At 39.4% G+C, this 14,006-nt stretch overlaps 1 protein-coding gene across 2 annotated transcripts in view; it reads right to left on the reverse strand.

Annotated features, from left to right (window-relative positions):
• Positions 1-13,594, reverse strand: part of LOC139148100 (sodium-dependent multivitamin transporter-like) — a 28,345-nt gene extending 14,751 nt beyond the window's left edge. Inside the window, exons 1-16 of one of the 2 annotated variants that reach the window (XM_070719398.1) lie at positions 13,419-13,594; positions 11,185-11,348; positions 10,416-10,635; positions 9,889-10,006; positions 9,337-9,404; positions 8,700-8,854; positions 8,109-8,246; positions 7,811-7,896; positions 7,193-7,240; positions 6,267-6,328; positions 5,367-5,455; positions 5,104-5,246; positions 4,705-4,858; positions 4,020-4,125; positions 3,014-3,153; positions 1,009-1,932 (exon numbers count right to left, since the gene is read on the reverse strand). In XM_070719398.1, coding sequence (XP_070575499.1) covers positions 1,767-1,932; positions 3,014-3,153; positions 4,020-4,125; positions 4,705-4,858; positions 5,104-5,246; positions 5,367-5,455; positions 6,267-6,328; positions 7,193-7,240; positions 7,811-7,896; positions 8,109-8,246; positions 8,700-8,854; positions 9,337-9,404; positions 9,889-10,006; positions 10,416-10,635; positions 11,185-11,309 — 1,818 coding nt within the window. In that variant the 5' untranslated portion in view covers positions 11,310-11,348; positions 13,419-13,594 and the 3' untranslated portion in view covers positions 1,009-1,766. Of the gene's footprint in view, positions 1-1,008; positions 1,933-3,013; positions 3,154-4,019; positions 4,126-4,704; positions 4,859-5,103; positions 5,247-5,366; positions 5,456-6,266; positions 6,329-7,192; positions 7,241-7,810; positions 7,897-8,108; positions 8,247-8,699; positions 8,855-9,336; positions 9,405-9,888; positions 10,007-10,415; positions 10,636-11,184; positions 11,349-13,418 lie in introns of those variants that run through there. The other variant, XM_070719397.1, reaches the window with a different exon arrangement.
• Positions 13,595-14,006: the final 412 nt, after the last annotated feature.

Below are 14,006 nucleotides of genomic sequence, written 5' to 3' on the forward strand. Positions count from 1 at the left end.
TCACATTAGCAGGTCAAGTTGTTCTATTTAGTAAATGCTAAAATTTTCTAGTCTGTTTACTGGATATCCAACATTCTGTGAAGCATACTCAGTACTGTTATTAAACCTGTTGTAAAACACGTGAGCACATTCAGTTCACATCTAGTTAAAAAGTGCGAGTGTGGCAATGAGTAAGAATGCCAAATTTAACATGGGCAAGATTTAGAAATCGCCAGAACCTCTCCAGCCTCTTGGACGAACAACGACGGAACTTGGTGAATATTTTGGTTCTGGCCATGCTCGCTCCATGCAATTGACCTTTTCCACGATGAATTTTATATTTTTTGATTACCATTACATCCCTTGGATAAACTCAAGAGAGGGGCGCCATCATTCTGTAGTGGGATGCTTATGTACTTTGATTAGAAATCTCACACTGACTACTGTTACTCTAATGTACATAAGTAATAAGTTTCACTGTCAGACTGTTTCGATGTGTTTCTTTATGTATTTCTTTTGTCTTTGTTTTTTGCCCATTTGTTTGTTTTTCTGTTCACTTTTTTATCATTTAGCCTACTAATTAACCTCTAAGTTAAGGTAGAATGCGCCTCGGGGACATATAGGCGGATTCAAAATGTTTACAATTCTTTTCGGATCTACCAGTTGAGGGGGGGGGGGCTTATTTTAAATCCCTTTGAGTATGAAATAATATTATCGTCTTAGTTTTGGGAAAATTGAGAATTTCTTCGGGTAGAGTTAACACAGGGGTAGCAGTCACTTTGAATTTCAAATATCGGCAAATTTACATTTTTTTATCTTTTATTGTAAAATATCACCCCCGACTAACGGGGGAACCTCCATATACAACAACTCTTCTCTTTACATTAATCTATTAATTCTCTCAAAAGTATGCAGTATGTCAACTTTTAAGTGCATCTCTTTAGGAAGATTGTGTCTTACGTGGCATTGAATTCGTTTTTGAAAACCGTCTCGATAGGTACATTTACATTTGCAATCCAAAATTTATGGATAATCCATTTTCCAACTAAAATTAAAAATTTCACAGATTTTCTATGTATGCCATACCAGTAATGGCACTTATATTACACTCTGTGAAAATAATATTCGATGGTGATATTTCAATTTCTTTCACTACTAATCTTTTAATAACGTTTTGTGCTGTGGTCCAGCATCTTACAGCAATTGAACTAAATTTTACATTGTTTTCTGGCTCAAAATTTTGCCTGGTGACCCCTGATTTGTTCTAATTTGGTAAGGAAATGGATGGAAATTTTCATTCAGGAATGTTTGAGCGAAAATGTGTCTTCCACTTTCGAGGCGCATACTACCTTAATGAAACAAACGTCTAAAAGGCATTCTTGACGATGTGTGGACGACCCTCTCCGTTTTCACACGACAATATCTTTGGCGATTGTTCTCCTTGGTGTTTTCTTTTCATGTTAGAAAAGTCTAAACTACATTTCCCTTAATTTCTGATAAAATGATAAAAGTCATCGCTGATGGCTGACTACTTCACATTCTTCGTGTACATTGTCGAACCCAGTGAATTTGGAGTAACTGAGAACCCGTCCACGTACGGAAACAGTATATACTCCCTTATGCATCTTATTATTATTATTATTTGTAAACAGGTTTGTTGCTGTCATGAGATAAACCACAGACAGTAGAGTTTTTCATCTGTCTATGGATAAATTCAGAATTATACTGTATTTTATTAACCACACTGTGTTGGCGCTTTGATTCAGCTCGACTAGCAGCAGACTCGATTAGTCAACCCTTTTCTCCATTTTAAGCATGATTACGTCGTCATCTTGTATCGTCAACACGTCTTTCTTGCCCGCTTTGTCAGCCCGACCTTTGATGTCCTTCAACAAGTAATCCTCCTCCGAATCTTCAGGTCTAACAACACGGAATCTGTTCGTCCCTTTTGGCCTAAAATGAAAAAAAACGCCAATGTCGCGATCGGTATCTGTTTTACAGAAATCCACCTGGCACATAACGCCTGAACGAAGGTTGTCAAACAGTCGGACTAAATAACAGCAGTGGGTCTGAGGGCCCCGTCACATCTTGACGATTTAGCCAGCGTATGCCGAAGTATAAAACTTTCTCTAAAACGCTGGCTTGCTGACCTATGTATTTTTCAATTTTGTTCGTATACATAGAGTATATTCATAACGTAGTCATAGGTTAAAAATACGTTTTGGGTACGCCAGACAATTATCTGGACACATTTTGACTTATTCGTAATTTACACGTAACGTGTGTGAACGCGCGTCAACGAGCGCATAGCCTACCTACAACTTATGACCCGCGCGTGCAGGACTTATGAGCCATACGCCGGCATACGTCGAAAACTTTTGTGAATGCACAAAAGTTTTCAACGACCTCCCCTACTACGACGCATACCAGCGGGCTTCAGCGTGCTCTAACCTTATACAAAACTTACCCGATGTATTCGCCAAATTTTTGATACGTTGGCATACGCTGGCTAAATCGTCAAAGTCTGACAAGGCAATAAGGTACATTTCACTTCTTTTTGAAACTACATAACACAAGACATTCACAGATTTCCAAAATTGTCCAGTGCGGTCCCAGACTTATATAGTCCCGCTTACCCTTCCCTGCAGGGAATTATGTTGTACTGTAAAAACAGGATTAAGCATCACATTTACAAAACTTTATTTCAGTGATTACGTTTTGGATCCGACGGAACAGGTAACATGTTTGCTCTCCTTCGGCGAAATGGTGATTTTTATAATGGAAGTCTGAACCAGCGGTAACGAGAAACTTTTGTTCTAAAATATTAAACAGCAATCTTGGTTTGAATATTGGTTCAATTAAACAAAAGTAGCCGAATTTAAACATTCCTCCAGTCATTTCTTGATGTGTGTTAATTATAGATATTGAGGTGTAAGTATACGCGCGCATGCAATATATGCACTGCGCGTTCAACTTTTCGCGTTGCATTTGAAAGTGGTAAACTTCAACGCGAGTGGGCGTATATACATCTTACCTCACAAACATTCCAAGCAGTAAAGGGTCAATTTTCTTGTGTCTCTCGCTGGGTACAAGACAACGGATCAACTCACTGCATAGTACACCGATGACCATGGTGCAGAAAAAACTGAAAGTACTGTACCACATGAAGGAAAGCTGAAAGGCGGAAGGGTTAAATGTTATCACGAATTTTTACACCTCGCACATTATCCTGTGACTGAGCCTCAGTCACGTGATATGGAAGAAAAAGTGCTAAAACATGGCCTAGGTGATATTGCCCTGTCGCTTGCACTGATATTACCCTGTCGCGTGCACTGATAATGCTCGCTAAAGTGTTCCGGAATACGGTCGTTTCTGCGCGTATCACATCATAAAATGGCGTTTGCTAGGTAATTTTCTGTATGGCAATGGCAGGGCTTCGAAAAGGGAAAAGAAGTTAGCTCGATTTGAATTAGACGACATCTTTTGGTACTTAATACGTGGAAGGCTTAACAACAATGTCTCCGTTTTAGACGTTATTTCAAGTTGACCTTCAACTTCATCTGGCATTGCGATCGAGAAAGAAATGGAACGTTTCACTCTCTGGCGAGTCTCGACGCTCGTCCACATTCCACGCAAAGTATACGGATCGAAATCAAAAGTGTTTCTTCGATGTAATAAAATAAATAACACACGCTGGCACGGGCAAAATCACGATTTGTTGCCTGCCCTCGGGCAGGTGCTCATGACGGTAATATTGATGATACCCTCGACGAGCCGCATCATCAATCTCAAGCTCAATATTACCGTCATGAGCACCATTCCTCAGGCGGGCAACAAACAGTGATCGCGCCCTTGAAAGTGTGTTATTATTTCAACATTACAACTTCAAAATAAAGCATTTTATTGAGGACAATATTGCATTTCAGCTTTACTCATAAAGCCTGATCACCTGTATACTCGGTCGATCGCCATTTCGGTCCACTAAAGAGCAGTGCCCAATTGAAACTGTGTATCTTGTTTCATATTGGACGCATGTTTACCTTGTAGAATGACATGACTTCATCCAAGTTATCTGCATAAATTATCGCGCCAACACTGACCCAGACACCGAGACCAAAGCCAACTAAGATCCCAATCAGAGTACCCCTGTAAAACAAAAAGTTTGTTTTCAGAATTTTCAATTGAAGTATATTGATAATGCAATCTGTATGCATACAAGAGCGCTATTTTTGACTAAGCGGCTTCTATTGTCATGAAATACGAAAAAAACCCCAAAGAATATTAAATCCCACGTCGTGACGATTGGAAAGTACATGTATATTGCCATGATATCCATTAATAAGCAATTTATTATTGTTGAATGCAATCGTCACACCATACCATAATTGTAAATTACTACAGAATTGCTATTACCATATGCGTAAGAGCAATTTAAAGTTAAATTATCATCAGGGCGATCAAATCTCAGCAACTTTAAGTTTCTATGATGACCCTCTAAAAATCGAGGCAAATAATGCAATCTTCAACTCAAGACCATTCGCAATGCTTAACTAAAGATGAAACAAATTGATACAAATCAGAAGCTTTATGTCGATTTCATACTGCTCCATTTGACTTTCAATTGTCGTTTTAATTCCGTCTAAAGGTGCCACTGGAATATTTATATAAACAGGGACAGGTATAAGATTGAATGATAGACTTATTAAGGATTACGCAACGACTTACCACGAGTTCGCTCGCTTGTAGTACATTCCGAGAGTGAATCCCCCGAGTAGAGGTCCCCCTGACGTACCAAATATAGTGTTAGCCAGGGTTACAAGCGTACCAAGAGAAGACGCCACATAAGCAAGGCCGATAGCGATGATTCCATACACAACGGCTGAAAAGAGAACCCCACAACGGCTCGTAAAACATAAGCAATATTCACTGAGATCCTATGTAACTGATAAAACGAAGTATAACAAAAATATTATCTCCTACATTCCACCGTCATATCAATTAAAGGAAGATTGTCTGCCCTACGAAAGTATCAATTTCTGCGTCCGTAACCATATCGACACAGATTCCCCGGTCTGTCATTTCATTAGTTTCCTTCTCTCTAAAGTATTGTTCGGATATACTCACTTAGAATTTTCCCAACTATTGTATCAAGGACGTCGTTTTCGTACACAGCTCTCTGCGTTCTGGCTGCCCTCCATCGTCGCCATGGTTTCACAACATCTTCCAATGTCACTGCTATCATGGCGTTTAATCCGGATGACATTGAACTGCGTAAATGAATGGGGGAAAGTATGATGTTTTTCATGGATGACCTGAGCTTAATAGTCAAGGATTTCATGGTAAACCAGATAATAAAGTGATTCAGGTAAATATGAAGATTAAATTACCTGAGAGTTCCCGCAAAAAGTGCAGCAACGAAGAGACCTTGAATACCGGATATCGATCCGAACAGCGAACTGACAAAATAAACCAATATCTACGATTGGAAGAAGTGGGAAGTGGTTAAATTCTGATATACGCAGCTGACGAAATCTAGGTACAGTGAGGGGTTAAGTTCATTAAAAAAGTGTAATCGATGGCCAACCACATAACAGACCCAAAATGACGAGATGCAACTTACAGTCCGTTACATACATAATTTAGGGAACTGCCGGTTGGTCTTTCAGAACGGCAAATGAAATACACATTGAATCATAGACAGTACATTGAATACGTCTTTGTAATCTTGTCATGTTCTTGAATTTTTCCCATGAGAGTATTGGTATGAGAAGCCACTTTGAAAAAAGTAGTTAACAATATTATGTCACGGAATGGCTCTTCCTTCGGAAGGAGAACCTGTTTAAATTGTGCTGGGTGGTATAGTCTTTCTCAGCGTGTTTGGTATATAGATTGCACTTATGCATCTTCATGGTATTGTCAGCAACAACTTGTTCCTTTATACAAAGTGAAAGTCATCTGCATGGAATTTTTCGAAATGTACGCCTTTAAAGGAAATGGCAGTGCCCACTTAATCGTTTCCCTACATCTTTGAGAGCTGAAAGCAGCGTGAAATAAAGTCAGAGGATACGCTGTATGTTTCTCTGAATTTAAGAAGGGGACACGAACTTCCTCTTTAATATTTCTTGTCTTCTCATTGCAATTATGAAGACAACAGCACTTTTTCCTATTGCGTAATCCATGTCGGTTTTCTAACATTTCGCATTCACTAGGCCAGGTCGATCATAGACATATGTAAGTCTGACTAGTAAATCTCAGACAAAGAGCTCCTTGCCTGTGAGTAAACTTACTTGATCCGAAGAAGTGTAGTCCGGTGTGTATTTCGGATCAACGGTACCAACGACAGGAAACTCTGCGATATGTTAAAACATATATCATCACTAAAGTCACACGATGGGGAAATGTCGAATAAAAAAATGAATCGCGAGACCTCGTTTGATATGTCTAAACGACGATGGTTAATTTGTTAACCTTTGCAATGTACAATGCTAATACATTTCTGATCATTGTATGCCAAATAATCGCAACGTTAACCGGAGGAGTCTGACAATGATACATTTATTACATGCCTCGTTGCGAGCGCAAATCAGTTCACTGATTTGAATAGGAACATCCGGGAGTTAGCGGGCCGGTGAACGATGTACTGACCGGTTTCCATGGTTACCCGGTCAGTGAAGCCCTTCGGCTTTTTCGACGTCAAAGTAGACGCTAAACGCTAGATGTAAAATATCCATGCGCGCACTACTATTTTGATGTCCGTTAAAATCTGTTTGATGCTGGTCTATAATGGTAAAATTGTTTGAAATTGCCCTATGTATCTAAATGTCATATATCTTTATCTTTAACTGTGAAGAGGCATGTAATAAAAATATTATTGCCTGAATACATGGGTTTATGTGCCCTCGCAGAAGGAGACAATTTTTCCCTCCTGACGTCGGGCAAATTGTCACCTGCTCTCGGGCACATAAACCTATGTATTCAGGCAATAATATATAACACATGCATACAACTCTCTCAAAAGTTAATCAACCGTTACACTACTTCATTTACGTTAGAAACACAGTCTCCGCTGACAATAGCTCGATTAAATGCGGCAATATCATATTCCATACAGGGGTTTAAAAGCAGCGTCTCTGTAAGTGTTAGAGTACAGATTTTTCCTTTGTGACAATCTTTCGAGTTTGAAACAATGAATTATGACACAGTATAAACTTACCTGGAGCAAATGTTGCGTTGACTGCAGGTTGTAAGGGCAGAAGATAATCTGCGAATACAAAATCAGTATAATTAGATGGGAAAATATAAAAGCATATCAATCCATAAATAAAAAAAAATTAAAGAAGATTTTAAACTTTGTTTTATAGCGTAAGAAATGCACTCCAACGATGAAAAGATGTGACTCATTGCCGGCACCTTCACTGATGTCGTCTCTCACCGTCAGACAAGTGTTACTGTATAGTCATATTGCATGACGTTTTGTCTTGTGTATAAAATCAAAGAGTTGTCAGGTGTTACGGCAGTGTTTTTTCTGCCTACTATAAGGTGCTTTGATGTATCATTTGCTTTGATGTATAAACCTTAACCGTATTTACGTCTGAACCCTCACCCACCTTAAAATTTGTACATACTAGTATTCACTCTACCGCTGGAAATTGAACTTTAACCTTGCTTTGGCAGTTGAACCTTCATCCCCCTGTGACATCTGAACCTTCACCCGTTTGTCTGTTTGTCTCAGACTAAAAGATCCGTCGTTCGAGGGCGCTAGAGGGGCGGAGCGAAGACAGCGCCCTCGAACGAGGATCTTTAGTCTATGATGTAAGTCTCAGGGTCTTACCATTGTAGTAAGCGTACATCACCAAGCCCGAAAGATAAACTATTGGCAATATGACGAACTGAAAAGGCAGAATAAGCATCGTGGATCTGTAAGTAGAACGAGCGTGTCCTTGATGTTATATTTGTTATGCGAATGACTTAGATTTAGTCCTTTGTTACTCAAAAGATTTCACAGCCATCATCCTTCCCGAAGAGCAATTGATAAGTATCACACTACTCTTAGCTAAGCAAGTGTACACCTGGTAAGGAACACACAAAGTGGGTGGAATTTCCTCAAATGGTATTCTTGAATTACTTACATCTGTGCATGTCTCAGACTTTTGGACGACGCGTATCTCTGCACGGCGGTTTGGCTGATGTAAAAAGCAAAAGTGTTCATGCCCCCGCCGAAGATCATGCTTAACATCGTTGTTCGCTCAGTTATATCCAGTGGTACCCTGAGAAAACGCCATATCAGAGGAAAAAAAACGCGAGTAGTAAGTGGTTATGTGTATTTCCACTTCTCAGTGTCGATCTATGTAACACAACATGTATCATCTATACAGTATCCTAAGCTTTGCGTGTGAGATCACCTTAGACGAGGAATTAATTTAAGAATACCCTAACATTTCGTATAGCGACAAAAGTGCTGGACACATTAATTGCTTCAAAAATATTCTGAGATTCTCGAAAAAGATCATTTTTATTTACCTTCTATTTTATTTTCTATTTTCAATTGATGACCTATATAGTCAAAGTGCTGTAGACGACACATGGATCGCAAACATTGTTTTGAAAAAATAAGACTTTAAATGTAAATGGCATGATATACTTCTATTTAGCGTCCTGCACAGAAGACTTGCAAGAACATTATCAGATTCTGAAAAAAAAAAGATTATGAACATAATCACGTGAAGATGTCAAGCCGGCCATCTTGTTTGTTCATTTCCCAAACTTTCTCAAGCCCGCCAGCCTCGATGGTACCCAGGACAATTACTGTGACAAGACTCCCGACGATGACGAGAAACTGGAAGACATCTGTCCATATGACCGCTTTCATTCCGCCCTGAGAGATGCAAACGGTATAGCAGTCTATAGTATATATCGTAGGTTTGTGGGATTGCTGCACCAGACACTGCGTCAGAGATATTATTCCCATGGTATAAATTCATGCGTGTCTCATATCACTTTGCGTGTCATGGCACAACAACACTATCGTACCCAGTAGTTTGTTGTTGAATGACACTGCAGCCAGTTACGAGCTCGATATTCTTTATTCTTGTTTTCAGTCTTTACTTTTGACCTTTACTTATTTTGTTACGAAGAAGGGGTTGAAAATCTGTTAACTGATGCCAAAAAAACAAAACAATTATATGTACTACAGTGACAATCGTAGAATGGTAGACACATGCTTACGTTTACATGAGATAGAGGTAATGTCATCAATGTGTTAATGCTGTTCGTGTTGGTGTATCCACTCATAACACACCTCAACAAATATTTTATGTTTGTTAATGTTTAGTAATACAAAAAAACAACAAAACTCACCAATGTGGTGTAGAACACACAGACTGCCCCAGTAATAATCAGCATGATCCACAGATCTACGCCCATGACTGTACGACAAAGAGGGCAAATGATCAAAGATATTTCATGCGAGACAACATAACACAGTTGATAGAGCCAAATGAATTGTCATTTCGCTTTATATGATCTTCTTGTATTGTCAACATCATGAATGCAGTTAATAATGAGAGGGGTTAGAAGATTAATCACCAAGACAACAATTTTAAAATGGTAATCGCACATGTGCTGAACTTGTTAACCGTGTTCACACAGGGTCCATTGGCTAACTGCCATCGACATCACATCACGCAATGAGCGTTCTCATCATCATTATTATCGTCGTCGTCGTCGTCGTGATTATCATTATCATCATCATCATCGACGTCATCGTCGTCATCATCATCATCATCATCATCATCATTATCAACATTATCTCAACTGTAAATTGTAATCATTATCAATATAAATGTTCTAAATGACAAGGATTATTTCAAATTTTTTAAGCAATAGTTATGAATTTACAGGAGAGCTCACCTGCTTCCACCGCCAGTGCTGGTCCGATCAATGTAACGGCGATGTAAAAGATTGTCTGCAGTGCGAACAGCAAGGCCGCTGTGATTCGAACGGCGTAGTTAAATCTCAGCCCGAAGTACTGTTAAAAAGGGATGATATTTCTATAACTTCCAGTAATACGATTGGAAGTTATTGGATAGTGAAGTAATGTCGGTTTAATCTGCAAATGTAAGCTCATCTGCTTTTCTATTTAAGTTGTACACTTGTTTTATGAGTAATTTGGAATATTGCTATATTCAGCTATAGGGCGCCTAACACTTTTGAGAAATTTGAAAAATATGAATATCCAATTCTCCTCTATCAGTTCCAATAGCGTTCAGTGAATGCTTCAAGCCACAGACTTTTGTTTTTACTTAGTTTTAAAGTCGACATCGTCATGAAAGGCTTCAACGAAGTTGAAAACGGAGCTTTTCGCTGCGACGACTTTGTTTCAACAAAGCTCTGATGTCATAGTACGAAAGCAGTTCGTAAATCGATCGTGTACTCACCTCATATGCACTGATTAAATTGAGACCGTGGAAAACCGGAACGAAGAGAAACATTACGGTGGGCATCAGCCATAAATAAGAAAGCACCAAGAACGAGTAGGTAGCATCGTAGATGAAGATCTCCGCAGACATTCCCAAAATTGTCAGCGCCGAAAGAAATGAGACCGACAGGGACATGGCAACCGGTAGGCAGTTCATGGATTTGTCGGCGACTAGGAATCTGGGCATGCGAACGAGGATGAAGAGATGTGTTAAGAACTCTATAGTCAAGATCAGAATCTTTGTCCATAACTTTTAAATGACGAAAAGATTATGAGCTATACAGATGAAATGCTATACGTATACACCCTTTAAATACCGTTAAAGCTAGTAATCGCCAAAAAGATTAATCACTTAATTAATTCCTACTTTTTTTATCAGCGCGAAGCTGTTGTATTTTAAATTTACAATTTCTACCAAATACGCGACTCTGCAATTTTCATCTGGCCTTCGGCAAGCATTATCAAGCATAAAATATTCTCACGTTTGCTAGAAACAGAAATGTGGCGGCAGATTTGAAGCAACTCTACGGCAACGACACCATAGACTCACTTTAACGGCCTATCCGAACGGACAAATTTCTGAGTTCATGAGGATAATCTCAAGAATTATTCCCATTTGGCTATGCAAGTTTCTTTGTTGCAACAGACTTAAGAATCGTCACTTGTACAAGTTCTCTAAACTCCTTTTCCCCTTCTATGATGACATCTCGATATTATACAGTACTCACTCTGATGTGCCGGATCTTTGCCCGCTTTTGACACCGTGATAGATCCCAGTCACGAGGGACACGCCTAGCATGGCGGAAAACACCACGTAGTCAACGACTCCAAACGGTGTAGCTTCTGTAGACATCGCGGCTGTGTGGTCAATTCCCTGTGGAGTCTTTTAATCCTGGTAAGCACAATACGTAGTTATATTACACCAATTGTTATACCGAAGCAACAAAGCGTAAACTATACTCTTGGAGGTAGCTATGTCCCAATACTCTCTGGTCGAACTTATCTTTCCTATATGACTGCATAAAGTCTTTTATTATATTTCTGTATACTTCAGAAGTAAGAATTTTACTATAAGAAATACAGTATCTTGCGCATATATAACTTTATATCAGTCATTCTCTTATTTCACATTCAAGAGCATCAAAGAATATCAAATTTTGTGGTCATTTGCAGCGGTAAGTTTCCAGTATCTGGTTTGTCGTATTTAGGAAAAATGCCCACTGCACATTTGCGCATTAATAGTCTATACCGGGGCTGAAAATTGGTCCTTGTCAGACCAACGCACTGGAGATTTTAGGGCAAAAGGTGGACGCATCATTATTGAAATTTTGTCGAGAACATCATGGAGCGGAGATAATGCTCTTGCTGATGAGAATGATTAGAAAATCGTGCACAATGAGTATGTGTACTTTGATGGGCATATTGATTAACGGATCAGAAACTTAAAAGGGTGAGTTACTGTTTTTTTTTCCAAAAACGCTGTTCAATTTTTCACGTCGACATACTCTGCATAACGTCAAGTTTTTGAATGAATTGTGTATGGAAACATAAGTCAGGGGAACACAGAAACAGGAAGCACCTATAAAGAGGAAAAGGTAAGGTAAGTTTAGAAATTCAGAGCGCCAAAATTTTAAAGGCCTAGACATATAGTGTGAGTTTGCCCCCTTAAATCTGTGTATTTGTCATCCGTATATATATTTTGTTCTTGTATATGCTGCGTATGTTGTATACGCTGGAACAAAAACATAATTATAAAATATTAATTATAAATTAGACAAGGTGAGTTGGTTGCCCCTATGAAATATCAAAGTTGATTCAGTCGTTCACAGGTTTCCTGTAATGTAGGGAGTTGCGAACGGCCACTGTAATCAATGCTAGCAAACTCTTATGTTAAGGAGAGTAAATATTTAACTGTTGACTTACGTTCACCAGTAGAGCCATTATAATGACTATCGCCCCAAACTGAGGATATAAAACTCAGACCAAGTAAGCGCCCTCAACATACGTTATTCAAATTTACTGTTATATGAACATTATGCAAACAATGATTACAAAATAGAAATCTCAGCACTTGACGATATCTCGGCTTTCAGAAACAGTAATATGTACTTTTATAGGGTTATAAACCCACTTGTTAGCTTGGAATTCGCGTTTGGAACGACCATATACTTGTATTGCAACATCAACAAAATTGTGTATCCGATGTTCAAGACTTTTCGGATGACGATTGGAGATTTAATTCGCCAGAATGCTTGAAACGTCGATGCGTACAGCAGTACAAATTGCAGAAATGCTGTAGATTGGAGATTCCATGAGCGACGTGAAATTGCCCATGCACCTCCATGATATCCCGACATGCACAAAGCAAATTATATAATCTGTGTCATAAATCGTTACACCCTGTACTCTTGGCAATTTAGTGTTAATCTCCGTAGAGTAGCAGATGTAGACTCTACTCATATGAAAACACGCTGGGTGATCATTTGTTCAATAGGAACACTGGCCAACACATCAGGACCTAAGGCAGGCAAGTCTGTCGCACACGCATGGACCTATATTTTCTGTGACAGTCGGTAACTTTGTTCGGTTTTGTGATGAAAACAACTTGAATGCCTTTGCGTCCTGAAGGACCTCACATTCACCGGCGTTTTGAGTTTCAGTACAAAAATTGCGATAAACCTGCTTGTCGTCTATCGTTCGATCATTTGATTCAATTTAATGAATGATGTGCTAGTTAACGAGGACATATGAACAGGCCGCCCGTGTAAATCTTTGCCCACCAGCTATACGTTATTCAACGGTGCGACCATCTTTATGCCCTCCGTGTCCCCTAACAGCAATTCCTTTATTGTGTAAAAGGGTCCCGACAGTCAACACTGTTTATCTCCATCCATCCAACACAGCACAAATGTTTCAGAGTCACAATAGCTGGCTTCAAGCAAGGTATATATATAACACTCACCTGTCGATAAAGTTCAGTATCTTATACGACGGCAGTTTTACAGAATCTTCATGGAGTACGGTTGATCGGTGGACCAGTCATGCAACGCCTTTGCTGTCGCCACTGTCTCCTGCACTGATAGCTTTATTTGAACATTACATAGAGGAGACGTCTTTTAAAATTGGAGGTAAACATCAACTTTGTCCTTGACTAACGTATATATATGTACGATAACCAAGTCTGTCCTATCACATGTCATCAACTGTTTTATTGTTAGGCTGATAGTACCATGGAGGCAGCACACAAACATTTCCTTACAAATCTTGATCAAGCCACTTTCCCACCATTACGGTGTACCTGAATTAGTTTCTTTGGAGTTTAACAACCTATGAGCATTTTCGAATAGAAGAAGTATTTGGGTAGACGTTCTCACAGCCCCTCGTCCGCTAGGCAGCGCCATCCTCAACCATATGGTGATGCGCCCTCAACGGCCTTTCTAGCAAGCCAGTCTCATCGAGTCAGCCAGGTTATAGCGTAGCGGAGCATTGCCCACCTGTTGAGGGCGGTATTATGGTCTGAGGTGAAGCCTGCGAGGGTCTGTTAGAGAGT

This window comes from Ptychodera flava, chromosome 13, assembly GCF_041260155.1.
Source record: "Ptychodera flava strain L36383 chromosome 13, AS_Pfla_20210202, whole genome shotgun sequence".
In the NCBI taxonomy this organism is placed as follows: domain Eukaryota; kingdom Metazoa; phylum Hemichordata; class Enteropneusta; family Ptychoderidae; genus Ptychodera; species Ptychodera flava.